General features: G+C 39.8%; 3 protein-coding genes across 5 annotated transcripts in view; all 3 read left to right on the forward strand.

The window, feature by feature from the left end:
- Window positions 1-749: 749 nt before the first annotated feature.
- Window positions 750-5,440, forward strand: si:ch1073-143l10.2 (uncharacterized protein LOC565165 homolog). Of its 3 annotated transcripts, none has more exons than XM_044214640.1 (7): window positions 750-1,048; window positions 1,137-1,200; window positions 1,312-1,396; window positions 1,711-1,784; window positions 2,449-2,700; window positions 2,791-2,912; window positions 5,318-5,440. In XM_044214640.1, exons 1-6 carry the CDS (start codon window positions 961-963, stop codon window positions 2,870-2,872), a joined length of 645 nt encoding a protein of 214 aa, XP_044070575.1. In that variant the 5' UTR covers window positions 750-960; the 3' UTR covers window positions 2,873-2,912; window positions 5,318-5,440. The 3 variants fall into 3 exon arrangements, with proteins under 3 accessions (XP_044070575.1, XP_044070574.1, XP_044070573.1); XM_044214638.1 differs by lacking the exon at window positions 5,318-5,440 and adding an exon at window positions 4,284-4,309 and having other exon boundaries at window positions 752-1,048; XM_044214639.1 differs by lacking the exon at window positions 5,318-5,440 and having other exon boundaries at window positions 2,791-4,309.
- Window positions 5,367-6,590, forward strand: tex36 (testis expressed 36). The gene is made up of 4 exons (XM_044214641.1): window positions 5,367-5,527; window positions 5,614-5,754; window positions 5,970-6,044; window positions 6,151-6,590. The coding sequence occupies exons 1-4, from the start codon at window positions 5,477-5,479 to the stop codon at window positions 6,469-6,471; spliced, it is 588 nt and encodes a 195-aa protein (XP_044070576.1). The 5' UTR covers window positions 5,367-5,476; the 3' UTR covers window positions 6,472-6,590.
- A 9,430-nt stretch (window positions 6,591-16,020) lies between these two features.
- The window catches only part of ctbp2a (C-terminal binding protein 2a), a 68,656-nt gene continuing 57,518 nt past the window's right edge, over window positions 16,021-27,158 (forward strand). Inside the window, exon 1 of the mRNA XM_044214646.1 lies at window positions 16,021-16,362. The gene's annotated coding sequence lies outside the window, so the exon portion shown is untranslated. The remainder of the gene's footprint in view (window positions 16,363-27,158) is intronic.

Genomic DNA, 27,158 nt, shown 5'->3' on the forward strand with positions numbered 1-27,158 from the left:
TTAGCTTTGCATATATTTTACAGCCAAATGGCATAAAAAAAACTATTGGTAACTTATTATTTTACGGACATTTTTTGTATGGAAAATTGTTTAATTAAATCAAATTAAATTAAATTACAAAAAGTAAAGTATCAAAAGTACAAATATAGGTGGCAGAATGCCCCCGGTCAGTGTATTATATTATATTGTATTATAGCCTAGTACATTCAGTGGTGGAGGAAGTATTGAGATATTTTATTTAGATAGAAGTATTTACTGGATGTAAAAATACTATTTTACAAGTAATAAAATCTACATTCATAGTTTTACTTAAAAACAAGTTCTCTTGGGAAGAATTAGCAGCACAAAGTAAAGAATCAAAAGTAAAAATATTCATTAAGTGGCCGAGAGTTCCTCTTTAGAAAGTTTAGTTTGTTTGTTTATTTGTTTGTAGTTGTAGTTGTAGACCATGTATACATACAAATCGTATTAAGATTTGATAACATTTTAAGCTACAAAGTAAGTAGTACCTACCTACAGCTTTCAAAAGTACAAAATATTTCCCTCTGAAAGTGAAAATGAAGTTGAAGTATGAAGAAGTATATAATGGAAAGAAGTAAGTGCAAGTACCTTAAAATTGTGCTTAATTACTGTATTTTAGTACTAGTATTTTAGTATTAGTATTGTATTTTAGTAACTTTCCACCACATATTATATTTTATTATATTATATTATAGCCTAAATCATACAGGCAGAGGATCGGATCACGGTCAGAGGTTATACCCAGCAGGGGAATGTCAAGCATCTGTCTGACTGAACAGGGAGGAGCTGTGAAACTTGGCTGCAGGCAGTTCATTCCTGTGCTGATGGCAACGTTTTAACAAACATTTCGTCTTCGACCACGTCAAAATCAAGTGGGAGCTGAAAACGTAGCAAACCCGCTTTCGGGCATTTAGTGTATACAAGTTAGTGTTTATTACAATGGGAAGCTGGAAGAATCACGTGCGCGCTCGACTGCAACAGAGAGACCAAACTGAGAAACTACCATACGTTGGCGTTTTCACAAGCTGTAAGATTAAGATTTTCCTTTCTCAGTCGTTGCAATGATTATGTTCTCACTGTCTTAGCCTAAGGACATCTGCCTGTTTTCTTTTTAGTGTCTCAGCTGGAGGAACGTTTTGAAATTCGCAAACACATTTTGGATGATGTTCAGTCTAAGAGGTAAGAAATGTAGAATTTCACTTAACCCCACATTTGGCCTTTCTGTTGATCTGGATGATCAAAGCTTGACTTTTTATGTTTTGAATCTGTACACTGGCTTTTATTTTTCAGTTTAGAACGAGATGGGGTTGAAGTTGGGAAAAACACCAGACTCCTTCAACTCCAACTGAGAGAGAGTGAACACCTGGCAGAAAAGGTGGGTTAAATGATCCAATGAGAAACACCATAGCATCAGGAAAGACGTTTCAGCTATCATTTACCTATTTAATCATTATCATTTAACAGCAGCAGTTTGCACAAATATGTTATAAACATCAGGCATACATCTGATATATATCATAAAATACATTAATAGATAGCTTTAGGTGCCTTTAACCTCTTACAATTATCATTGCTAGGTTACAGCAGGGAAAGATTGATTGGTGTGTGCAGGTGGGGCCCTTTGAACTTGTGAGATCCCCCCATTATCCACCACTGAATCAATTCATCCTTTGCTTCTTGTCTCCCCAGCTGTCTCAGACTGTCTCCGACCTGACCACCGTCCTGTATCTGAAAGAGGCTGAACTGCAATACTGGCAGTCACGGTAATTTCAAGTTTTCAGCAGACAGCTACTGTATAGCCATTAGAGTATACTCCTTCCTTCCTCTTCACAAAACTGAATATAGTCCTAAAAGACAAATGAACATTGGGTGTACAATTTTCTTATGTTTGCCATAGGGTATTGCCATAATTTACCCTCACCCTAAGATATTAGGGTACAGTCAGAGAGTGGGTCCAAAGAAAATATTAATAACACAAGGGATGGCCTTGCTTTTTATTTAAATGAAATATAAGATTCACTCTCCCTCCCCAACCCAATAATTTTCGTACAGTCCCTCACATTATATTCACCAAGTAAACATGGAGTAAGTTGAAGAAATGCCGAATGTACAGTATATTTTGTGATCTAGCAAAGTTATTTTCAAAGAAACCCTTCCCATAATCGGCATGTATGTTACAAAGTAAATATAAGAATGTTAATATGGTTACTTTGAGCATATAATGAAGGAACAATGTGACTTGATAAAGTATGCACACCCATCTAGCCTTGCAGTGGTGGGGCGACTGAAACACTGTGATGAAGAAACATAAATCCAGCTTAACCCATTTGGTGTTCTTCAGTATTGGTGGATGAACTTTGATGTAACAATACCACAAAGTGATCAAAGGTATAATAAATGTACCATTTCATCACTTGGCTGTTTCAGTGTGTCCCACTACCGTCAAGAGGCTCTTACTCTGGCTAAAGGGAGTAACACCCTGAAGGCGACCTTTTCCGAATTTGAGTTCACCACAGAGTGTCAATCCAAAGAGTTGGCAGCCCTGCGCGAGGAGCAGAAAGGACTAAAGGAAGCGTTGGCACAGGCTTGGAGAGAGAAAGAAGAACTCTTACAACGATGGATGGAGGAGAAGAGGGAGGAGGCAGACAGGTTGAATAAGTACAACGACACACAGGAAAAGTAAGAGAAGTGAATGTGTGATCTCTGTATGAGTAAGCTTTTACTTTACTCAATTTGAATGATAACATAATGATTGCTGCTTTTCACCAGGTGGCAACGTTTGGCCAAACAGCTGAAGAAGCACCTCCATAGGGAAATGGGAAAAGAGCGTGTTCCCAAAGTGACGAGCTGATGGAGTAGTACAATAGAAACGTCTCCATCACTCATTCAGAGTAAGAATCAGTGTTCTCTTCAAAACATGAATGCATAATGCAGTAGGTGCAAACAAACGGCTGCCTCTTAATTTAAAACCATTACTTTACTCCAGTGCTGCCCACACGGATCCTGGTAGGCACCAATAGCCTTCATCAAGACCATCCTTATGACCCTCTTAGTTAAGAAGGTGTAGTTGATGAGGAAAAAAAGGGTTTTTTAATGGTGAATGGTTATCATGATTAACGAAGCACTAATAGCACTGACGAAGGCCCATTTAGTTGTCATCAAACTCAGTGGGCCTGTAGAGAACAATATCAGAAGTCAGCTCAAAGACATCAAGTGCCTCATATACAGTACCGAGGTTATGTTGTCCTCAACCCCAACTGACAGGTCCAACTACCTGAAGGGTTCTCTGGTTCTGTAGTCTCATAGAAATCACGATGATGATGCGATTAGGCCGCAAAATGCTTTCACTTAATCGTGAGATTTATATTGGTACTGGATGTGGACGCAGACTATAAAACCTTGTTACGTGAGAAGGAAGCCATTTTTATGCATCTTGTGTGCTTCAACTTGATTGTCAGGAACAGGCCTTTTAGCTACCTATGATGCCGTGTCACACTGATGTCATGTCCATGGTGTCTTTTCTTAGAATTTGGGGGGTTTACCTGGGTACAGAGGGTACATTCTACAATTAAATACTTCGACATGGTGGGTATTTTACAGGCTGATTCCAGTATGTTTAGACTTGATGTAATTAAATTTGACTATTTTTAGGCCAATAAAGAAAGAAAGAACTAGAGCTGGGTGACGATATGGGTGCCTACACGATACCTTACTTTGAGGAATATGAACATGTTTGTACCCTTTTTCTTTCCATTTATCAAAATACAATCAATTCATCAGTGTAAAATAAATAAAAAAAACTTACTCAATAGTTAGAAAACTTTGCACATTTAAATCAGGAACTAGTGAATCAAATAATAAGTAAATATGTCTAAGAATCTGACCAAGTATTGAATACTAATTTTTGATACTCGTTGCTACAGACCCATTAGCGGTCAGAATTAAAATAAATAAATAAATAAAAGTATTGATGTTTGATACCCAACTCGATAAAGGACATATTTTTATTCCTATTAGTTTGGATAAGGCTTTGAAACTGTTCTAAAATGTGGAGAAACTATAATAGAAAAGTTGACTGTATAAATAAAATATGCAAAAGTCAAATCATTAAAAGGAGGGGGGGACCCTCAGTATTTCTAAAAACCCTCTCTGTGCTCCCTTGTCAGGACCCTCAAATTAATATTGTATAGAAGGAATGGATGCTAACCTCTTCAGCTGTGTCTAATTCAACAGTTTTTTTTTCATGCTTATTGTGTCCTCAGGGATCAATAATACAACAGAGATACACCTGACACACTCAAACCACAACCATGTCTCAGATGTGTCAAAAGTCTAATAGTCCCAAGGGATCCTGGAGACGACAGTTCTCAGCACAAGGATTACCTCTCTGTTCATTTCCCCAGTGCTTGTAGTAGAAAAACTAATGGCCTATACATGACGCCAGAACGATGACCATGGAGCGCCCCCCTTGCAGCTAGAAGTGTTATGACAAATGGATAACAAATTAATTTAAATTTACCTTGATTTCAAGATGCACCATATTCTCTACATGTATTGTTTAATTTGGATGTTGTTAGAGTGCCTATTTTTACGTTTGCTGCTTTAACTAAAGTCACCCTATTCCCATGAAATGTTGTTTACACTCCAGTTAACTTATCACATCTGGACTTTATCCTGATTGACACCCTTTACTAAAGAATTTAAAAAATCCTTCACATCATTTAAATTGCAGGAGCTGGTGTTGTTGTACAGTCAGGGCTTGGTATTAGTGACTATTTCAACTTTAAAATGTCTTTATTTGCAAAGAAAATCATGTGAATCATTTTTACTTCCTAGGTCAAAAAGTGTATTTGAAAAGAATTGAATAACCTTGCACCTTTAAAGCTTAATTTTTAAGACATTTTAAAATGACTTCTGAATAATTAACATTTCTTATTAAAATGGAAAAACCAAACTCTATCCCAGATGTTATTGTATAGAAGTATGTATTGTTGTTTTTCTATATAAAGTGTTAAAAAAATTAAACTCACTTATATACTAATTGTGTTTGTTTTTAACTGAATTGCCTCTCTGTCACTTTATCATCCATGAGAAAAACCTTTCCTGATTGAAAACAAAGATGTTAATTCTCAAACACTTGACCACGCTGGCAGAGCAAATCAGTTAAATTGCATTTTGGCTGCAAGTTTGTCCCCAGTTGCTGAACTGCAGGAAAATCCCACATTGTACATTTAAATACTTAATTTGCTGTAATTTAATATTACAGTCACAAATTTTTTTTTTCTTTTCCTGTCAGAATTCCAGTTCCACATCTCCATGGCAAATTGAGATCACATTTCAGGTTTTTTGCTGCATGTTTCCATGGTCACCAGTGTTTGCATTAGTTGTTAAGTTGGACAGTCTGTGTGTGGTGCAGTGGTGAAACCACTCGGTGGACATCTGAAACTGTATTAAAATGGTAAAAGGTGGAAAGCGATATTCTTCAATGAGCAATGATGGCAAATGGGTAAGAAATTCTGAATTTCATCACATAATCAAATCATTACAAATCATAACATTTAAATCTTAGCTTTTCTTTCATTTTCTTCTCAGTTTGCTCATCCAGTTTTACCAGGAAATGAGACAAGGAATCGTGAGACTTGTACAAGCACTGGGATCATGCTGACTCAGGTTAAACCATCATTGCCTCAGGCTTTGTACTTCGAGCGCTATCCTAAATGGAAAACTCAGCAGGTGTGTATGTGCAGTAGATAATGTTTGGTGTGATTGTTCTTTTTTTCCACAGTATAGTAATGGCCCAGGGCTTTGAAAGATTTCATTACACTTTCTATCAAAGCATTTCTGCAAAGAAAGAAACAGCCTCCTCATTTTATCCCATTCCATTGTATTCAGTTGTATTAGACTATATACTGTCTTCCCAATATGTTTCTTCATGAGTTTCTTTACAGGAATCCAGACAGTATCCATTCTCAGACCATGACAACAAGCATGCCTTCAAAGACAACATCTCTGTCTTCACTCATGTGAGTATGAAGAGAAATTCAGGGCATTATGAAATGTTCAGATCCATTGCCACCTTAAAAGGAAACCATATCTTTTCCTTAACCATATCATGTTGGTATATTTCAGGGTGTGGGACGCAGAAAGTGTCTTGATGATCACAGACAGCACAACTCCCACTTCTGCCTGTGCCACGATGGAGCTGACAGCAGCACTGAAAAGACTGGGGGGAGCATCAAGGTCTACCAGACTGACTTTATGGTGAAGCAGGCTGTTAATGTTCCAACCAGCACCAGACGGTTCCCCCGCAACCACAAGCAGAAGTCTGCAGAGGCAGCTTTGGCACAGGCAGGGGAGCCATTCATGTGGTTCGGACGACACGATTCTGACCTCTCAGAGACCCTGCAAGTGCTGGCAGCTACCAACTACTCTGCACCTTCCAAGCCCTGAGATACTCCTACATTTAAGGCACTAGATCGTTCATCATTGAGAGGGCATAGCATAGAGAGGGTCCGGTGAGGTTTCTGGAGGGCGCAGCTGTCAAATAAATAACTGATTTAAAAACTTCAGATAGCATTTTCTCTTGTTTTGAGTATTTTGAGAGCTGTATTCCAGACAGGGAAAATAGGGAACTTTACAAACAAGTTCTTTAACAACCCTAAGTAGACTGGAAAGTGGACTGTTAACAATCTACTTAAAGTACCAACAATATATAATTAGTGCATCTTATCATATACTTGACTACATTTAAGTGCACTTGACAGTGCTACAATGAGACATCATTAAGTTGTATTTAATTGGATTTAAATATACTTTTACACACATTCTCCATATGTACTTGAAATTTAACTTAAGTATAGTCAAATTACTCTTTCAGGTATGTTATTAACATCGTTAAAGTGGCACTCCGGTGATTTGACACTTTTATAAAATTTGGGGGACTCACAAAAGCCAGATTAAAAAAGAATGGTCAAAAATGAAGCAGCAGAGGCTGAGATTTTTTTGTCACTAATGTGGGTCAAGCTCCAAAAACACTTGATCCTACATTTCCCATAATGCAACTCAACAGTGTTTATTTTGTTAGACCCTACCTGTCTGGTAAATGCCCATGTTTTTCAAACTCCAAATTCGTTACACAGGCTTCTGTTAAAAATTTGAAGCCTTAAACCCAATCTGATTATCATCTTTATAAAAAACATTATACAACTGTTTTTACAGGTTGAATAGTACTCCTCATGATGCGTAAACTAAACTTCATGTGTCAAATCTTTGGAGTGCCCCTTTAAAGTATATTAAATAATATTTCTAGTATATTAAATTTATATAAATAGTTGTCCTGAATTTCAATATACACAAAGTACATTTTTAGTCTAATATTAGTACAAAAAAGGTTACTTGAATACACTTAATTACTACTTGAAGAGTACTGCACCAATTTAGCATTGCACTTCTATAGCACTGTCAGACTCACGATGGACAATTTTTCAGAAGTATCAGAATCGCAGAAAAACCAGAGATATCATATTTTTTTATTCCACACATTCTTCTTCCTTGTCTACCTTACCCATAATGCTCGACCACCGTCAGCTCGGTCGGAGATTCGGGTGTGCTATGCTAGCAGCGGCTAATGCAGCCTGGAACTGCTAGCATCCAGCAGAGATGATGAGCAGGCTACATAGATCTGGTAAACTCACCTCTTTCTAATGCCACACCCCCAGATTGTTTTCATTTTGAAACTTGTAGTCTTCAGACCCAACCAACGCTGCCTCATGTTATGTCACTTGAGGTATTTTATCAGACTTCTGGAGCCAACTTTTTTCACATATGCAGTAGTGCTCCCCATGACATATTAACACCTTCACTTTTGAATTGTGTCTTAAAATAGCGTGGTCAAGTGCACTTTAATGTAGTCAAGTATATGTTAAATTTTATAATTATATTTATAGTAGATTAAGCACAATTTTAGTACATCACAAATAGCACATTTAGTACATTAATCATGAGTGCATGTGGAAGCACATTTAGTATACTAACATGAAGTATAATTTAGTATAGTTTTTTTTTTACAGGGATTCACCTACGTGGGACTTTTCTTAGGTGAGGAAAGTCAGGATTTCATTTATATCAGGGGCCACTGGCGGAGCCCCTTGAGACAAATTTGTGATATTGGGCTATATAAATAAAAATTGACTTGGAGTCCTGTGAAGACTGTTGGTAGTTCACAGTTTCGCCAGCAGAGGGCAGCAGGTCTGCATGAGTTATCAGTTGCCCTGATGATCCACTGAGTTGTTCAACAGCCAAGTTGTGTGAGAAATGTAATAACCAAAAACCCCTGTGTATTGTGCATCTGGATAAAATGTGGGGGGAAATAATTAGAAAAAGAATCCAGCTATTTTTATTCAATGCATATCAACATGAAGGCATTAAATTAGAGCATGTGAAATAATTTAAGCTTGATTTGAGTCATAATGCATGGGTTTGTTTCACCCCTAGGGTTGAAAGGGATGGATCTGTGTGTGCCGTCCATACAAGAGAGGAGAGAGCGTGGGAGCGAATGACAGAGAACACTGCTCAGAGAAAAGCACTTAAGAGAAGAGTATCCCCAACCTCTCTATCCAGTAGCTGATGTTTTCTCCAGAGTACGTTCTGACCAGCTGCTGCTTGCTTTCTTTAAGTACCCACTGGGGAAATGGGTTTCTCTCACAAGCTTTCTTTCAGCCATAGTAATTAGATGATCCACCTACAACACCGACCTTGTAGGAGTTTGTTTCACTTTTAAAAGGTGACATCTCATAGTTTCCATATAGCGAGACAAGAAAGCTGTGAGACATCCATCTGGAACTGCCACCCTTTGTGATTTCACTTTGAGATTATCTCACACATTGTTGCCTGCAGGTGCACGACTGACACCAAGCTGCAGGGCGAGGGGTTTGTAATGACCATACCTTTGATAAAACAGGAAGAAGACAGGTGCACAAATGAAAAAAAGGTTACCAGCTCTATTTTATTTGCCATGTCACTGAAACAGAAGACCACTGTATATAGCGGCAAAACATTTTTGGTGGTCAGATCATACCTAAATTAATCTAAAACACTTGAAAGAGGTGCAGTGGTGTTGACGAGAGGGAAATAAGTGTTTATTAATGAAAAACACCTGTGTCTTGTGTTTGACAGTTGGTTCTGTCTGGTCTTGACTGGTTGTCAGTTTACAGACTACACTTTGGACTTGCCACAACTTGAACAACTCCTCCGCACGGATGCCACCAACACTTCATAATCAGAAACTCTCATTAGCTCTGTCAGAATAGCAGTAAGGCTTTTAATACTTCACAGGGGAGTGAGAACTCCTAGGAGAGCGCACTGAAATAGTGTGTCAATCATTAGTCAGTATGTGGTTGTGTGTACTATATGTGCCATGTTAGGCAAGATATGCGTGTTATATCATGTAACGTTAGAGGCAAAACCACAAGTATATGTAAATACAGTTACTTGGTGCAGTATCAAACCTTCTCCCAAGGACAAAAGACACATCTCAGTAAACAAGCATTCAACCACCAAAGCCTTGCACTTCATGAATATTAAATCAGACACTTTGAATCCTACCTCTTTGGTGTTAGGAGGCCCTAGTCTGGATTCTTACCATTTGCTGTGATTTATTCGCAGGTGCATGTGTCTCTTTGATGTGTTGAGTTGAGAGGTTTTGCACCTGTTAGAGAAAAAAATGCTTTGAAAACAAGAGGTGGATTTGCCAGACAGTCAAAATGACAGCAGCAGAAGGAGGATTTGTGTTTCCCTGGTACATAGTGGGATTTTTATTTTATTTTTTTTTTTCAAAAAGGCTGCTGTGCTGTTTTGACATACTCTGTTGTATGCACAGCTAAATCACTTTTTGTCAAACAAAATCTACCATTTTTTTCTCGTGTCAGTTTTGGCATCTGTTCTGACGTTGTGCATTTTGCATTTTGACCATTACCTATTCATTAAAGATGTGACTTGAAAAGGAAGTTGCCATGGAGATGCTGCAGTTAAATCACATATCTCAAAGATTTTTTTGCCAATTATAACTAGTGTCTGTCTTCCCTGATGTCTTTAGATTTTTTCTTATATCCTTCCTAATAAGGTGTCAGCTCACAGTATGACTTTTCTTTATGTTTAACATTTCATCTTGTTCAAACACTCCTTTGCAATAACAACTGTAAAACAGCGTTCAGGACAGAGTTGACTCCCTTGGCTTGACTACCTAACCTTAAGACTCCTTTCAATCTTCTGTCAGTTATTCCACTTGCAGTACCTACAATTCCCTGGCAGTCTCTTTTCCCAGGCAGCCAGTTAGTGGTTAGTGTCCCCTGGCAGCCTAGTGGTCCTTGTTCCAGTAATGGTCAGGGGCCCTCCAGAGTCTGAGGGTAGTGATAAAGGTGGCTGGCTATCTCATTTCCACAGAGGACGAGATAACATCCTGAGAACATTCCCATCACTCAAGGAGTTTGTTCAGTGGAGATAAGAGCTCCCCTGCTAAAGCTCAGCTATGAAGCTCTACGGGTGTGTATTTGTGTGTCTTTGCACTGTACATGTGTGTTTAAATGGAGTACTTGTTAGCTGCAGTCCTGCTGAGGCCTGCTTCCCGTGTTGCAGCTGCCGGCCTGGCATCATGGCATCGAGCAGCGCCGCAGAAACACTCCCTCAAAAGATCAGACTTATCCTTGCACTAAATCACATTCCTCCCTGTATTTTTCAGACCTCCGACACAGTTTGCATGCTAATTTGTGTGTAGGTGGTGAGTATAATTACATTAGGCTGGTTGTAAACAAAGACCTACAAGCAGCAGCCTGTTCAAGTATCCCACCCCAGAGAGAACAAGAAAATAGTTTAAACAAGGATGGATGAATTTTAACATTCATAGTTTATAGAAGAAAATCAGCAAATTGTGCTAAATAAGATTAAAAAAGATTGATTGGTTTCATTTATGCCCCATGTCTTTAGCATTTGAAATGAGATATTTGCTAAATGCCATGTTTTTCAAGCTTAAACAGTCTTTTGGATTCCTGCTCGTGTTGTTATATTTAGAGTAAGGGGCAACAATGCAGAGGCAACCTTGAGATGACAAGAATAGACACTATTATCCTCCGCTCAGAAACACACTTCTTAGCCCAAGAGTGGCTCGGTTTGGCTTGCCACATTTGTACAATATTACCAAGTATTTCATCACTACTTAAGAAGCTCCACCTCTTAGTTTCATGTAGTCTGCTCATTCATAACCTCAGCATCACAGCATTTAGATCTCATTAGGTAAAATGGATAAATCTATTCCGATTTACACATCAGTTGCTGGACCACACACCCCACAGAATCTGCTTCTTTACACTGTCTCTCATACTTGACCAAAAGGAGGTTGTTATTTCAGGAAACTGATGAAAAATATGTCAACAAGTGAAGTTAGTCACATTTAACATGGTCCTGTAATTGGAAGAGACAAGTGCAACTGAAACAAACTGACACTTCAGACAATTTAGCTTAAATTCTGCTTCCTTCAGCTGGTATTTTCTGTGCTCACAATATAGAGACTGCTGTTGTTTTCAGATGTGACTGTATAACTTCCTGCTTTCAGCTCCATTACATACTGTGTCTACAGTTTATGTAGTCAGCCTTGAAAACTGAGTGAACATCTCACATAAACATTCACAGTGTTCTATTTCCTGCTTTAGGAGGAAGCAAAAACATCTAGAGACCTCACAACAAGTCTAATTAATTGTTTCCACACTTCAAATCTGCTTCATTTGCATTCGGAGGCATAAATATAAGCCAATGAATGTATTGTAAAGGTTGCTATGAATGTGTCAGAGGTCTTAATATGGTGGAATATAATTAGATGTGAGTGCAGTCAGGGTGGTATTGTGTGGCTTTGTTTGAATCATATTATGTCATCTCAAAACCAATGTTAAAAGCCATTCTGCTGCTGCACTGTATGCACATTTAGTGGAGGAGGTACATACAGTACAGTGGCACACTCTTAATAATCTGAAATTATTATCAAATGTAAATTATACTCCCATGAGCTGCTCAGTCCAATACCCCATTTGAAGCGTGTGTCATAAATTGTTTAATTCTCAATTTAACATGATCTCCACTTTTTAGCTACTGATAATTATAAGTGCTCTGGTAGTGATGTTGAAGTTTAATTAGCTGCACTTCCCTTTCTCAAAGAGGAAACATGTGAAATGTTAATCTAAAATCATAAATGAGGTCACTACAGAGGTAGCTGGGTTATCCAAAGTGATATATACAAGGTTATTTTGAATAGTAATGGATTATTTGATGGAATAAAAGATGGATGAATGGTTGGACTGAATGAATAAAAATTAAAGGCAGTTTATTTTGATATTAGAGACTGTGAAGCAAAGTGTGATAGTATGCATACAGGACCAAGTAAAAGGAAATGCTATGCAATAACGTGATTTAAGCATGAGAGACTGATTCAAGGTTGCAGTGAAATATTCATTGAAATGAGGTAAAGAGTGGAGCAGCATAAGAATAACCTGTCTTTAAAGATTAACATAACCCTTGGAGATGTTATTGTATCCCCGTAACCAAGTCTCGACATCAGCAGGTGCAGAACAGCTCTCCCTCTCTGTGAGTTACTGCATTAAGTCCCTCAAATTTAGTGGCACAATCATGAGCCTCCCGTTCACTCTCTGGAGTAGAAGAATCGCTTTGCATTTTAAAAAGGTCAAACACTCAGATCTCTGCCAGGAGGAATTGAGGGAAGAAATAATGTCTCTGCAGAAATATGCAGTCGCACACTACTGATCCTCTCAAATACCCACTGTACAGTGAACAGATTAAAGGTGTGTGTGTTGACTGTCCTTTAACAACTATTGTATAAACAAAAGCAAATCATGTTATCAAACCCTAATGTGGTAACCATTTTAATAATTTCCAGGACTGTATTGATTTAGTATAACCAGATTCTTATGCTAGTGGCTGGAGTTTAATAAAAAAAGGGGAACATAGTGTAAGTCATTTAACATGATTGCTATTTAAAATGTGCAGAGACAAATAAAGCACAGTAAGGTGCTTTAATAAGTGACCTTTCGTAAACACAACAGAAGATAAACTTATAATTAGCAAACACAGCCTTTGCAGGATTAAATCTGTAACATTAAAGCAGATTTTGAAACAACTCATATATTCAAAATGACAACAAGAGGGGAATTCTGCCACATTTGGCTAATGGATTACATACTTCATCATACATGTCAATTTAAATATACTGCATCATTGACTTGGGCTTTCATCATTAGATTTTGACATATTGGTTTGGTAGCAGTTTAGGTGAATTTGCTTTATTTGGGAAAAGGGATGCCTTCATCTAATTAAACTAAATTTTGACTCACAGATAGAACCTCACAACAGTGATTCAAACAGTTTCCTCTGTCTCTTCCTCCTCTTGTCATACATCCCCTCTGCTGCAATTGCAAAACATATGCTTCAATTGGTGTCCCCTGTTGGCTGGTGTTGGTCTTTGGAGTGTTTGGGTTCATGCCCAGTAGTTAGTAGTGCTGAGGACAAAATGACCACAGGGAAAGATGCACTCAGGACAGGGCCAAGAGCCCTCAGGCCTGGGACCGCACACACAGGGTACATGGTGCAGAAGTGATAAGATACAGAATAGAAGGTATGTAAATGATTAATCTATTGCTCACAGTGATTTTCTTTGTCTTTGTGGAAAGCTCCATTCAAAGACTACGATTTGCTGGAAGTGCTGGAAAAGTATGTAGAGACTGAAGTGACTGGGAAATCCAAAGATGCTCTCTGCCATCTGTGCCGTGTTATATGGCCGGCACTACTGTGTGAATGAATGGAGGGTCCACAATCATTCTGCTGCTGAGACTGGAACTAAAAAAAGGGAGGATATAGATTGCATGTTTTAAGCATGACATCAAGGCACAGCTGCAGTTGTTGCTATCTGCACCTGTGGCATGAAGAGGAATGAACTGAGTAAACATGCAGTTGAGCGCTGAATCTATCTATCTATCTATCTATCTATCTATCTATCTATCTATCTATCTATCTATCTATCTATCTATCTATCTATCTATCTGTCTGTCTGTACAACAGGAATAATTACAGCCAGGGCCGTATGTTTTAGACATACAGAGGTCGACTCTCAAGTCCCCCTGAACACAACCATACCCCCCTCAGAAAATCTGGACCAACACTGCTAGGAAAAAAAAAGACTAAATCCATCATTCATTCAACCATTTATTAATTTAATTATTGCCCTTAAGGTAGTCAAATTTAAATAGATTGAGTCTGCAAATACTGGAATCAGCCTGTAAAATACCCAGGATGCATAACTTACAAATGTAGAGTGTAAATTCCCCCTGGAGATAGTTACACCAGCTCAGTGTTCGAAATACACGGTGGATTTCAGGGGAGCCCTATTTTTGGTACTGTACAAATGCAATACATGACTGTGCCGTGGTTAGCTCAAACATGTCTGTGATAACAGCAGGACAGAGAGGAGTGAACGCTGTAAAAGTTTTTAGACAGCAGAGATTACAGCTAAAAAGTTGGGAAAACGACTTTAGAAGAGAGCTTTGGTTATTTTTTGTGGATATAGACGAAACCAAGTTACGATGACGTAGGTACATTAATTTGTACACAAATTAATTGTTAAACTTTGTTAAAAACCACAAAGGTTTCGTTTTCTAATGGTGAGTGCTGTAGTGGATGCTGATTTGTCGTAGATTATGGAAAGTAAACCCCAGAAACACAGATCATTTTTTTCAGAAAGATCAATGAAAGAAATGCTGAATGAGAGATTACATTAGGTTAGAAAAGCTAGTGGAACAGAGGCTAGCCTGGTAGTGACGTCATAACTTCAGCTCTCTATAGCCTCCTAGCTAGTTAAAACACATGTTTTTAAGTGAAAATTGATTTACACACAATTAAAATGGATTTCACCACACAAACGCTAGCTAGTTTTTACGTAGAGATTAGCTGTTGCTAAATATTTGCACCTATCAAGGTGTTTAACTGAACCAACTGACTTTCAGAATCAGAATCAGAAATACTTTATTGATCCCCGAGGTGAAACTCTTTTGTTACGTAAACTAATGTTAGCTTGCTAAGCTATGACCAGTTTACATTGAAGAGTAAAAAATACTTGATCAAAATTCTGTTTAATACATTTAGTTTTTAAATTACATTCCACAAAAACAACATGATATACCTCAAATTAGAATACTACCAAATAGCGTCTTTTAGGTTAACTTAGCTAGCGTAATTCTAGCTATCAACATTTCCCTGTTGAACATATTTCTCCATGTATGCAGACAGAATATAAATAAAAAGTCATACCTACATTTACAAAGTATTGAGAATTAAGTTTAATCTATTGTTTGGCGCCCAAAATTAGGAAGGCATGTTACAGCTTGTGATCCTGGAGTAACCTTCTGTTAATGTTAGCTTAGGTAGCCCAGTTGTTTGCTTTTGATTGGAGGGTGCTTAATATGTTTGTAGCAACCGATTTACACAACAGTAAAGTCTTAATAACTAGCTAAATAATGACTCAAATGTTAATGGTGCAACCTCAGTTTAGTGAATCAATAGAAGTTAGTTAATAAGAACTTTAAGAAGTCTACACAAAAATGGATTTAGGAATAGCTGGTCCCTAAAGCTGCCAGATAACAAAAAAATAACTACATGACCTCAGTAGATAGGCTCTGATTACAGGAACTGATAACGTTTAGTGTAATTACATATAGGTATGTGAGTATTGCATTAAGATAGACTTAAAATCTTAATCTATCCTTTACAATAAAAAAACAATCGAGCCTAAAAGGACAAATATCACAATCACAAATCGCCTTTCTAGATAATTCCCACTCTCCCATCTCCATCACCTGCAAGTGTCTCTCCTCGGTGCTGTGTGCACGCGCGGACCCGCGTGTGCGTGTGTGTGTGTGTGAGGGAGAAGTGGGCAAAGGCTCCGCCTCACTCAAAAAGCGAGAGAAAAAAAGGAAAAGCAAACTGATACACACCTCTCAATTCTGGCAGGAGGAAAAGAATAGGAGTGTTTATGATCCGTATAAGTAAACAGCAGGATAACCAGGCACGCCGAGAGCCGAGGCTACTTCCCCCCGTAAAAACCGACACCAGGCAGCGTTTCCCAGCGCCGGAGATTGTCCCGTTGCGTTCAGGATTAAGTTTTTATGTCATCTAAAGGTGGATCATTATCTAAATCCGAGATAACAAGCGAATTTGAAATGCGTAGTCTGCGATGCTATTTCTGGAGCCCCCAAAGCCGACGTTTGAACTCTCAGTAAACATCCAGTGGAGGTAGGATTCAAGATTATTGCAAAGGTGGTATAAAATATTTCAGTGTGTGTTCCACCGGGGTATAGTTTTGAAAGCCATACTCGCGTCGCTGTCCATGTGTCCCTGCGCCATCAGCAAGGAGGGACAAGGGAGGGTGGGAGTAGACATTAGCCGATACTCCACTTCATAGTGATGTGGGAATAGGCTTTAATAAGATCCTAATGAGCTGGACAGTAATAAGGTAATGGGGGGCATATTAAAGATCCAATTAAGATCAGTTATAAGTGATTTTCTGTAAATATTGATGGGCTCCTTTTTAAAAATACATTTGAAATCCTAAAGAATATTGACATGCACTTAAAGAGTTTGATCAAAAGTTTGGTACAAGTGTGTTTTTGTGCAGTTGCAACATTTCTTTGTTAGCATGTGTATAACCACACAAATCCAGTTTGAACTTTGCTTGTGATCTGTAGCCTACTAATTAATGAGTGCTTAATTAGTGACCCAATCAGGCATCCATATGAGCACCTGCACATTTGGAAACAGGAGGATAATCCTTCCATTTCACAGTTTTGACACAGGCAGAGTGGGCATTGGTTCTCAAAAGGCAACTCTCTCCACTCTCCCTCTTATTTCTTTCTTCTTTTTTTTTTACTGCATTTGGAGGCTCCAGTGGAGGAAAGCTTCAAGTGGAGGAGGAGGAGGAGGAGGGCGGCTCCATTGTCTGGCCAGTGAAGGGGTGGGGATTGAGGCTGTATGCAGATGTGCTGCTGGCAACGGACATCTGCTCTCTCCCCCCGTGGGCATTGTCACAACAGGCAGGGGAACTTAGAGTGGAGCTTGCCCGCAGAGAAAAGGCCTTTTGTGAAAGATATGCAGGCCATGGCCCGCACCCTTCCAGAGGCAAATGTTTGCATTTGAAACGCCACATTTATTAGAACATGTGATCATCTCAAGAGATCTGCTTTGAGTCAGAGATTATGTGTCTTTACCCCAAAAATATATCATTTGCTGATGATGTAACAGATACAGTACTTCATAGTTTGTCATTTGTTACTGGGGATTTCCTTTTTCCTAGCTCCTTCAGTCCCACCTGCATCACCTCTCTCGCTGTTCGCCTCTCCCTATTCCTCCACTCATCTTCCACCTTCAACTCCACTGGGGGTTGAACTTCCTCTCACGTCTTTGTGTCCTGCATGTGTTCAGATATGAAAACTGGCCTCCCAAGGCAAACACATCACAGGCAGTATCAAGATGTACATGGCAGCTCCTATCAGGCCTTTTGATATATCGCTGAGGAGGAAAATGCCAAGAAAATGCAAAACCAACGCTTTAATATTTATGATATCATGCACATGGTAGCTATCTGTGTTGTTGCCTGTGTGTGTGCGCATGTGTTTGTATTGGAAATCAGGAGTCTCATTTGCCTCAACAGATATTCCCTGGTGACTGGTGGAGTCAGTGTACTGTGATTACGAACATGATTTGTGCTTGTAGAGAGCACTGTTGTACATGGCTAATCTACTGTACAACATGCTTGTGTAGGGACTCATTTGTGTGTTCCTGCTGTATTGTAACACACTGGATAGCAGAGAGGCAAACTGGGGGAGCAAGTGCACCGATGCAGGAAGAAATGACGGCTTTTGAAAGCACAGGTGCTGTCTCTCACTTTGCTCAACACCACCTCATTTGGTATGTGGTTTTCTCTGGACAGAGAATGCATATTATGTTTATTTTATGAGACTACTTTCTTGCAATGCTGCCTTGCCCTTTTCTTTACATGATTACTTTATAAAGAAGAAGAGCTAGAAACACAGCAACAGAATAAAAATCTGAATCTTGAATTGACTGCCTGTTTTGAAGTCACAGAAGCAAAGCAATTACAATTGGTTAATCATATTCTCGGAGCCTAATACTCCATTTAACACAGTAATTTGGACGCTGCTGAAATAGCTCTTGTGAACTCTTCTGAGAATTCCCATAATGGCCAGGCCACTAACAGCTTCTAAAAGTTCCCAGAGGAGTTGGTTTGAGAGGATTTTACTGTCATGTGATTGTGCTATACATTGTGGAGAGGAGGTAATGGGTGTGAAATTACACTGTGCCATCTGCAAGAGGCCGAAAATGCACAGCCTGATGTCACTCAGACATACTGCTTTGCAAAATCACAGAGCAAGGAAGATTTAGGATTTATACCACAGGTCTTTTGAAGTGGCTGTAAACCATCTTTCATTGAGTAATTCCTAGTGTTTGCTTTTCTTTATTTGAGAGTTTTGTTTGAGAGCTATAGCCAGTTAGCTTCTTTCATAGTTTCGTGATATAATATTTGAATGTGAAACATTGTTCTGTTTCATAAAAGTCCTGCTGAATTTTTGTCACACAGATCTTGAGACATCTTAAAACTTAATTCTCAGATTATATTAAGGCTTTGATGTTGAAAACAAAGATTGTGATGTGAAGTAGTGATTGTAGTGAAATTGAGAACTGTGTGCTTCAGAGGTATTACAATGATAAGGGTGCAGTTGTAATTAAATCATTCAGCAACAGTATTCAGTATTATTGTACTGTATCTCATGCTGGCTGGTAATAGTTTTGTCTCAAAGAACAGACATTTTAAAATCGACTGTGTGTTAAGTGTAATTGGTGCACCCTACAAATTTCCAGCACCTGTTTCTTGCTTGCTTGACCATGATCTGTTGTGTCATAGTTGCTTCTGAGTCAGTCTTTTTTGTTTGTGGTTGTGAAGGATAGTTTTGGGAGAGTGGATGTGGACTGCACCAGACAGCAGCAGGTGTCTGATTCTCTTCACTGATAAGCTAAGACCTGTTTGCACAGTGTGCTTAAAAGATACAGGACACTCTGAATCCCTCTGTGTTTTTGTGTGTGTGTGCATGCACTCTTGTCTGCCACTGATATTATATATACAGTATGGAGAAACAGATACATCCTCAGTTGTTTGCTCTTAAGTGCAACTGAAGCCATTCTTCACACTGTCCCCGCTTCTCTTTAACTTGCTCCTGACGCATTGGCATCCTACAAGCTTGTTTGTAAGCTTTGCCAATCCAAAATAATGTATTTAATAGTCATTCCCGGTTCAGCTGGTGTAGTGGCCAGAAAACAAGCAAATTATAGTCCAGGGTTTTTAATTGAGACAGTCAAACATAAAACTGCAGAATCATATCTACGCATTGTTGCCAAATCTTAAATATTATATCCAGAGTGATTAACTAAATAAGTTGCACTGGTGCTTGTATCATTTCCCTGCTCATCGTGCTCAAGTGTTTAATGGCTGGGAGTCTCCTCAACATAGTCTTGCAGCTTGTAGAGAAAATTAAGATCAAGCTTTGACATTTTTCTCTTTTAGTTAAAACTTATATTTTTGTGACATGTTTTTCATCCAGTATTTTTTGATTAATTCAATTAGTTTTTTTGGTAGCAAATAGTGGAAAATGCCCATCAAAAGTTCCAAGAGCCCAAGTGTTCAAATTGCTTGTTTTGTCTGCCCAGCAATTCAAAACCAAAAGATATTCAATTTACAACTATATAAAACAGCAGCAAACATTTTCAGTTTTGAAACCAATGAATGTTTCTGTTGTTTTTGTTGAATCGACTAATTGTGTCTGCTAAATATTGTCATTGTTCAGATGGAAGAACAAAAAATACAGTACAAGTTGTGTTATTTGTCCATAATTAATGAGAGGTTTATTCATGGAAGACATTTTGACATGTCATGGTAGGAAAAGCACAGGTGTAAATAATAAGATGAATGATGGCTGAATTCCATTTAGCTGCTTCGGTTTCAGGGTCCTGGTATTGTGCATGATGGCTCGCTGGCTCACTGTCAGACTGTCAGGACTTACTGAGACACATGAATAGAACAGAGCCATCGTTAATGTTATTAGTAACATCTGTGCTAAAAGCCAATAATTTAAAGGTGCAGTGTGTAAGAATTGCAAGATTTTGGCCACCTGTCAAATTCATTCTCCAAACAAATAGGGAGCAGCATATCACCAGATTAGCCGCTAACTGCTGCTAATTCTAGCTGCCTTTAACTAGTTAGCTCAGTTAACTGTGCAGCTAGTAGCAGTCCTATTAGCTGACTCTGCCTGGACTGGGAGCTCGGAGCCCCGGGGGAGTGTTGGTGTTTACACCACTAGCACAGAAGCTTTGGGAGCTTTGGCCTGAAAGGCCCGGGACGAGGGGGACCTTGCGGGGAATGCTGGCGGGGAGCAGTGCCAGAATGGGCACCAGAACCGGAGCCGGGCTAAGCAGCCTCACAGTGAACACAGTGTCCGAGACCGATGGAGGCCAGTTTTATGACAGGGAATACAGTAACCAAGGTGATTTACAGCAGCTCCGAACAGGACTCTGACAGAAGAATGTGTGCTGAGAAGGGAAGGGAACTTTTAAATTCAAGATTTGTGAATGGAGTTTGGTGTGATGTTCTTTGCTTTCATGCAAGAACGGAGTGTGTCAGGACTAATGCTACATCCTCTTCTGATACCCTTTAACCGCTAATCCCAGTGAACACGGCCAGACCAGGACCAAACCAGTTTGATGAAAGGGAATACAGTACCGAGGTGATTTACAGCGGCTCCGGCCAGGAATCTGACTCCGGGGACAACGAAGACACAGTAGGTTTAGGCGGGGACAGGAGAGGCATCAAGCACGAGAGAAGCAAAGGGGAGGTCAGGCATCAGAGAGGCAGCGGGGAGCCAGAATATTTTCACATCTAACTTGGTGAATTAAGGGTTTCTTTTGACCAAACCAGAGTTGGTGATTGCTGGAACAGTGGAAATACTAACCAAGATGGTTTTGTTGACTTTTTTTGTTTTGTTTCTGTCAAGTTTAAATAATGTCTGTCGTTTTACAATAAGTTAACAAGGCAATTAAGCTAGTCTTTGTTCGGCAAAAGAGAGAAACTTGAATTCAGAAGGTGTATGGTTGTTTTTTTCTGTTTAATTAATAAGGAAAATAGGTGTAAGAATATTTCCTTTCTAGACATTTTGTCAGTTAATTTTGTTGATTAATAGATTAAAAAAGCTAAGAGAGCTTGTGTAACATAGTGAACTCGCTGCTTGCACACATCTTCCAGTTGAAACTACTGGGGGGAGGCCTGAGCTATACTATCGGACTATCGCCACTTGTGGTACAAAGTGGTATTATGAGACAGGATGGGCCGGGGCTAGCTGGTTAGCATGCTAACTTCAGTAGATATCTCTGCAACACAATACATGACATAGCGTCAAAACTGTTATTTTTTCACTTTCCGTTGATGATTTTAGTTAATTTTCGAATGTTTTAAACTAACATTCTTACACATTGCACCTTTAAATGACTATAGGCTGGTATAGTGTGGGTACAGTATGTTGTGGATGCATAAATGAGCATTTCTCTAAATTATTAACTCATTATATTATTGGAGGAAAGTGCTTAGTGCTTAGCAGCGGTGGGGGAACAGTGGAGGATGTTTACTGTTCCCTGTATTTATGACCATGGGAGTTTGCTCACACCAGTTGGCTGTCTAATAGCCTCCCACCTGGCGAAAACCATCACACTTGGAGTCCCTGCTCCTCCTTAATGACTGGCCATTTTCCTCCAAAGAAGTCCTAATTGCTCTCAACTGCATGCATGGACATTTTGCCAGAGATAGATGGAGTGAGGAGGGGGAGGATGAGGATAGATGAAGGGGCGTAGTTTGCAGATCTAATAGAGATATAATACACTGTCTTTCTAACATGGAAAAGTGTGTGTGTTTGCCAGCAGGAAAAAAAAGACTTGATCTTCTCCCACTCACCTCCCCTCCTTTGCTTGGCATAGCCAGAGCTACCATTAACTTTCATGCAAACCTCAGAGGATTAGGAATGAATAATGGAACCGTCTTCCAACTATGTGTGCATGTACATGTGTGCTCTCATTCATGTCTGCGTGTCACTTGTGCAGGAACTAGCCGAGACAAAGCACCATCTGCACACAGCAGGCTGTCCTGACTGCCTGCTCCTCTCGCTGGGGCAGAGAAGAGGCTTTCTGTGAGCATTGTTATGAAACCGACTCTGCTGCTGCTGCTGCTACGCTGGTTGTTAATGCTGACAGCTAATAATGTCCTCCTGGATGACTGTGCCTTGCTGGAGCCAGAGAGAAGAGACAGAGACTAATGAAGAGAGGCAGGAAGGGAAGGAGTGAGAAAGACAGAAACAGATAGAGAGGAAGATACCAGTGGGGCGTGCAGCTCTCTCTGTCCGAGCTGGTGAAGTTTCCTGACGAGGATTACACACAAATACACACAGACTGAAAGTACAGGCATATGTATTGTGTTTTATTTCCTCTCTCTTTTTTTGTTCCTTCCTTCTTGCTCGCTTTCTCCTGCCTCAGCGTCTCAGGAGGGAGGTGGCATGAGAAGGAGGAGGAGGAGGAGGAAGGGTTCCATTGTGCCTCGGCAGAGCCCCTATTCCATTCCAGCTGACATAGACTTGTGTCAGGAGGATCCATCCTGCTGATGTTAGGCAAGCTGTAAACTGAAAGAGATGTCTAAAATGCTGAAGTGGGCTCTGGCCAGTGGAGAGATGGCTCTGTTTGTTTGCCATTCTGCTGAGCACCACTTCGCAGAGAAAACTTTTCTGTCCAAATTTGCTGACGGAGAGGGGGGGGGAAGTTGGAGTTGGGGTTTTGGGAGTCACTCGTGGACACACAGAGCTTTTCCCATTGTCGGTCTGTGACATTGACATTTGGACATGGTGTAGGGGAGAAAAGAGTTAAAAGCTTACTTTTTTTTCAGCTGTCTCTTACCACACAAACTGTTTTGCCACTGTTCACAATTCTCAGACAGCAGTCATTGAACCTTGCAACCACATGAATATGCATGATAAGTCTGCTCTTCTTCTCTGCCCTCTGAGCTGTAATTATTTTTTTCCACCCAGAGACCTGTCGTGTTGTGTTTGATTGGCCCTGACATTTGAAAAGGTCCTTGAATAAAGAAAAAAAAAAGTTGTTTATGACAACTGGAGAACTCTCCTTGCAGCAGAGTAAAAATGGCATTTTGAAAGGAGCACAGCTCCTGCATATTTAAATGTTAATGGATCTGTGAATGTGCAGGCTAATAGGATGTTTCAATCTGGAGTAGTGCAGTATGTACACCTTCAGCATGCAGGCACACTGTCTGAGTGCTACTTCTAATAGCTGTGGAAGTTGCATCAGCTCATTTTATTAACTGATTATGTGGAGTCTGAAGTTATTTTTATAAATGATCATTTTCTTTTTTATGGCAGCATGGAGATTATCTCAACACATAGGCACAAAGAATAGGCTTATATCCAGAAAAAACCCTCAGGGAAATCTGTTTTTGAAATTCTGGCATCTGTTGTGTATTATCGCAATGGTTATGATGCAGATAAAGTTTAACAGCTTGTTTTACAAGCTTGCTGATGCTGTGTGGCAAAGTAGGGCTGCTAGTCTTAGATGGGGCCCCTGGGGTTCTGGCTGGGCATCCCTGTAGTGAGGTGTCAGGTCCTTGGTTTATTATGAGCTGTTTTGTTAGCAGTAGCCAGCCACAAGTGCTATGGATCTCCCTGGACTTTGACCAACTTGTGGAGTATTTGGTCTCATAGTCCTGTTTGCTCTCTAGATTTTACATTGTGTGGACACGGGACAATTGATGATGTCATTATCCCACATTTTACGTAAAACATAGATGGAGTAAGCTCTGTATAAAAAGTATCACGATCATTATTGTTATTTTTTTCTCGTGGGCCGTTTACTCCTCCTTGGCATTTTGTTCTCAGTATTGTGCATAATTTTATTCAATAAAGAGTGCTTTAAGGGGAATAAAAACTCTCTGAGCTAGCAAGCTTGCTAACTGGCAGTTTATACTCCAACAGAGGAGATTGAATAAAACAGCTAATAAGCTACGATAGCTTTCTCCATTTTGGACTCTCCAGATTTTTGTTCCCTCAAAAGTCAGCACTATCAAGACGCCGTGCTATTGTGGATTTGCATGTCAAAGTTTACCAAAGTCAAACTTGACATGAAAAATGCTAGCAAATCCACTGATCGCAGCATTTATATTGGAGTGAACTGATTTTGCTGTGAAACTTGGCTGTTTTTAATGCTGGTGTGACCGGGCCCTTAGGCCAGTAGGATAACCCAACCTTTGTTTTTTAATGCAGTAACTTTATCCTTGCAGTCCAGGTTAAAACTGTATACATACCACACCTTCATGCATTTAACAGCCTCTTTGCTTGCATAAATACTGGCTGTAGTCCAAACAGGGAAATCTGGCAGGTGTCCATGAAACCATTTGACTCCTAAACCACACTGTTAAATGAGAGGACATCAGCATGGTCGCTGCTACAGTGCATCAGCGCTCATACGCACTCACACATGCTTGCACAATGTCACACAAAAGCAGTTATCTACTTGTTGCTGTATAGAGAGCTAAACAGGGTGAGCTGTCATCCTGCTTCTCATCACTCATCTGTGTTGAAAAGTGGCATATTATCTACTCATTGCTAGCAGTTATGGAAGTGTTGACAAAGTGAGTGGCGGAGCTGAGCAATGGAGTCTTATCACCTCAGCTATCTCCATTATGAATATGGATATTACCAATGTTTGGCGAGCCCGAGGCTAATTCTTTGATTCTCGGCTGCTGAGAAGCTCAGTGGGATGGTTGGCTTTTTAACTCGTCAGCTTGTTCGCACAAAGACATGTTTGATTTTCACCCATATGGAGATGTTTGATTCCTGATCCTGAACAAAAAGGATTTACTGTGGGTTAATGTTTCACTGAGCCAGAGAGAAGCCACAGACTCAGTCCCTCCTACTCAGTCCTCTGTGAATACTCCCCTCGGGACTCTGTGTGAGGTTAGAAATAGGTGTCCCTCGGGTTTTCAGACAGCTTTAGCAATTGCTATTTTAAGGCATTATACATGTGTATGCTGCATTTATTCCTTTTTATTCTTTACGCTACATATCTGATATATTAAGCAGAGACATAACTCTTTATAATAAATCTATAACATTTACTGAACAGGATTTTGTTCCCAGACTAAAAGTGTATGCTGCTTTTTATTTATAGCTTCCAACATCTCTTGACCTAAGGTGAACATTTTTCAAATAATGAAGTTTTGTGCCATCAGGAGATAGGGGAGTGCATTAGTACGATAACAGAGCTACAGTTCATTGGTATTGCCTTGTCAGGGATTTTGCTGATGCATGCGGTCTATGTTTTACCTACAGCCATACTGAACTCCCTCTTTAAAAAAGCAGCATAGCCAAATTTGAATATGAAGAAACTGAGAACACTTATTATTTCGTTCAGACATGCAGTCGATGCAGCACTGCTGGAAAGATCTTTTTCCCCCCCGTAAAATTGATGTACCAAGGGAATTACCGTATGAATTCCATGCACCATTCACTTTATGCTGGTATTGTTAATATTCCACATTTTCATTAGTTTTAGCATTTTCTCCTCTTCTTTTTTTTTTGGTTTAATCTTGTCTAGAATGTGCCATGAAAAGTGTTTTCATTTCACTGTACACAGCAAGCTGAAATGATGATAAACTTCAACAGAGGTTATATGTTTTCCGGTGTTTTCAGCCTCAGGGGAAGTTTGAGCTACTGAAATATTTCAAATAACTAAAAAAAAACATAGCTTTTTGTTCAACTTTTCACCCATTTGTCTGTGTCTTTTCTCCTTTGGTTAAACCTCATCCCTGACTTTTCTCCTTTTTTCTGCTGCTAAGCTCTCTTTCCCTTATTTTCCTCTGAATATCAGATTTGCCTCCTAATCCGTCTGTGCCCTTATCTTGTCTCTTTTTCTCCCCCCTCAGTTTCATCTCTGTGCTCTTGCTCGCAGGTGGCCGAGGGGTGTGCTGGCTCTTCTTTGCTGGCTGTCTGTGTTTCTTCTGTTTGGTATCTATTGAATACCAGCTGCAGTCCTTGGTCAGGGAAGCATGCCAATGTAATAAACCTGCCTGGTACACACTTACATATACATAAAAGCAGGCAAACACACATACCTGGACACAGGCACAGACAGAAACACACACACACACACGTAGTGGCTTTATTATAAGCAAAGCTATTAAATCATACAAGGAGGCTGAAAAGAGACTAGGTACTCATCAGAGGTGGAGTAGAGAGACAAAACTTGCTGTCATTGAAAAGAGGTCTTTTCAGGTTGCACTGACACAAAATGTTCTGTGCAGTTAGTTTTCATTGCTGAAATGATAAAGCCTCGTAAAGGAACACTGCTTCGTATGATGGTTTGCTGAACACCATTGCGACCACAGTTGCTATCTCATGTCTCGCTCCCCATCCTTGATGCTGGGCAGAGTTTTTGAGACCCCCCTCCCTGGAGGCTGGATACAGCCAGACACCCACCTTGGCCCTAGTTCCCAGCCGACACGTCTGTGTTTTTTGGTGTCCGTCTGTATATATGTGTCTGTGTGTGGGCAGCAGTGTTCAGCGGTGTTCTCACAGCCCAGCTGAGACTGACAGATGGAATCATTTCACACACAGAGAGAGAAAGGCAGGATACAGGAAACCGGGGTGTGTTTAATAGTCCTGGCGCTGCTGCGGTTGGTATTAATCTAGGTCAGTGGCGTTCAGCTCACGGGGAGTAGGCCTCTGGGGCAAGCTTGGCCTTTCTTTAACCCCATTTACTCAACTAACTTAGTCTACCTACCTCATACCTAGTTTGCTGTAAAAGAACCTGACAAGATGTTTATGCTGTGTTGTGTTGGGCAGATTACTACTGTACCTGGTTCAGCTGGCCTTGTGCAAACAGAGCACAGTGGCTCCTCCTAACAGCCCAGATGGCTC

This window comes from Siniperca chuatsi, linkage group LG11 (genome assembly GCF_020085105.1).
Source record: "Siniperca chuatsi isolate FFG_IHB_CAS linkage group LG11, ASM2008510v1, whole genome shotgun sequence".
NCBI lineage: Eukaryota > Metazoa > Chordata > Actinopteri > Centrarchiformes > Sinipercidae > Siniperca > Siniperca chuatsi.

Bases quoted from the DNA above. Each gene is read 5' to 3' on its own strand.
- tex36 (XM_044214641.1), top strand. From the start codon at position 5,477: ATGGTAAAAGGTGGAAAGCGATATTCTTCAATGAGCAATGATGGCAAA. The intron at 5,528-5,613 runs GTAAGAAATTCT...TTTTCTTCTCAG, and splicing joins TGAGCAATGATGGCAAATGG to TTTGCTCATCCAGTTTTACC. The intron at 6,045-6,150 runs GTGAGTATGAAG...GGTATATTTCAG, and splicing joins ACATCTCTGTCTTCACTCAT to GGTGTGGGACGCAGAAAGTG.
- si:ch1073-143l10.2 (XM_044214640.1), top strand. From the start codon at position 961: ATGGGAAGCTGGAAGAATCACGTGCGCGCTCGACTGCAACAGAGAGAC. The intron at 1,201-1,311 runs GTAAGAAATGTA...TTTATTTTTCAG, and splicing joins GATGATGTTCAGTCTAAGAG to TTTAGAACGAGATGGGGTTG. The intron at 1,397-1,710 runs GTGGGTTAAATG...TTGTCTCCCCAG, and splicing joins GTGAACACCTGGCAGAAAAG to CTGTCTCAGACTGTCTCCGA.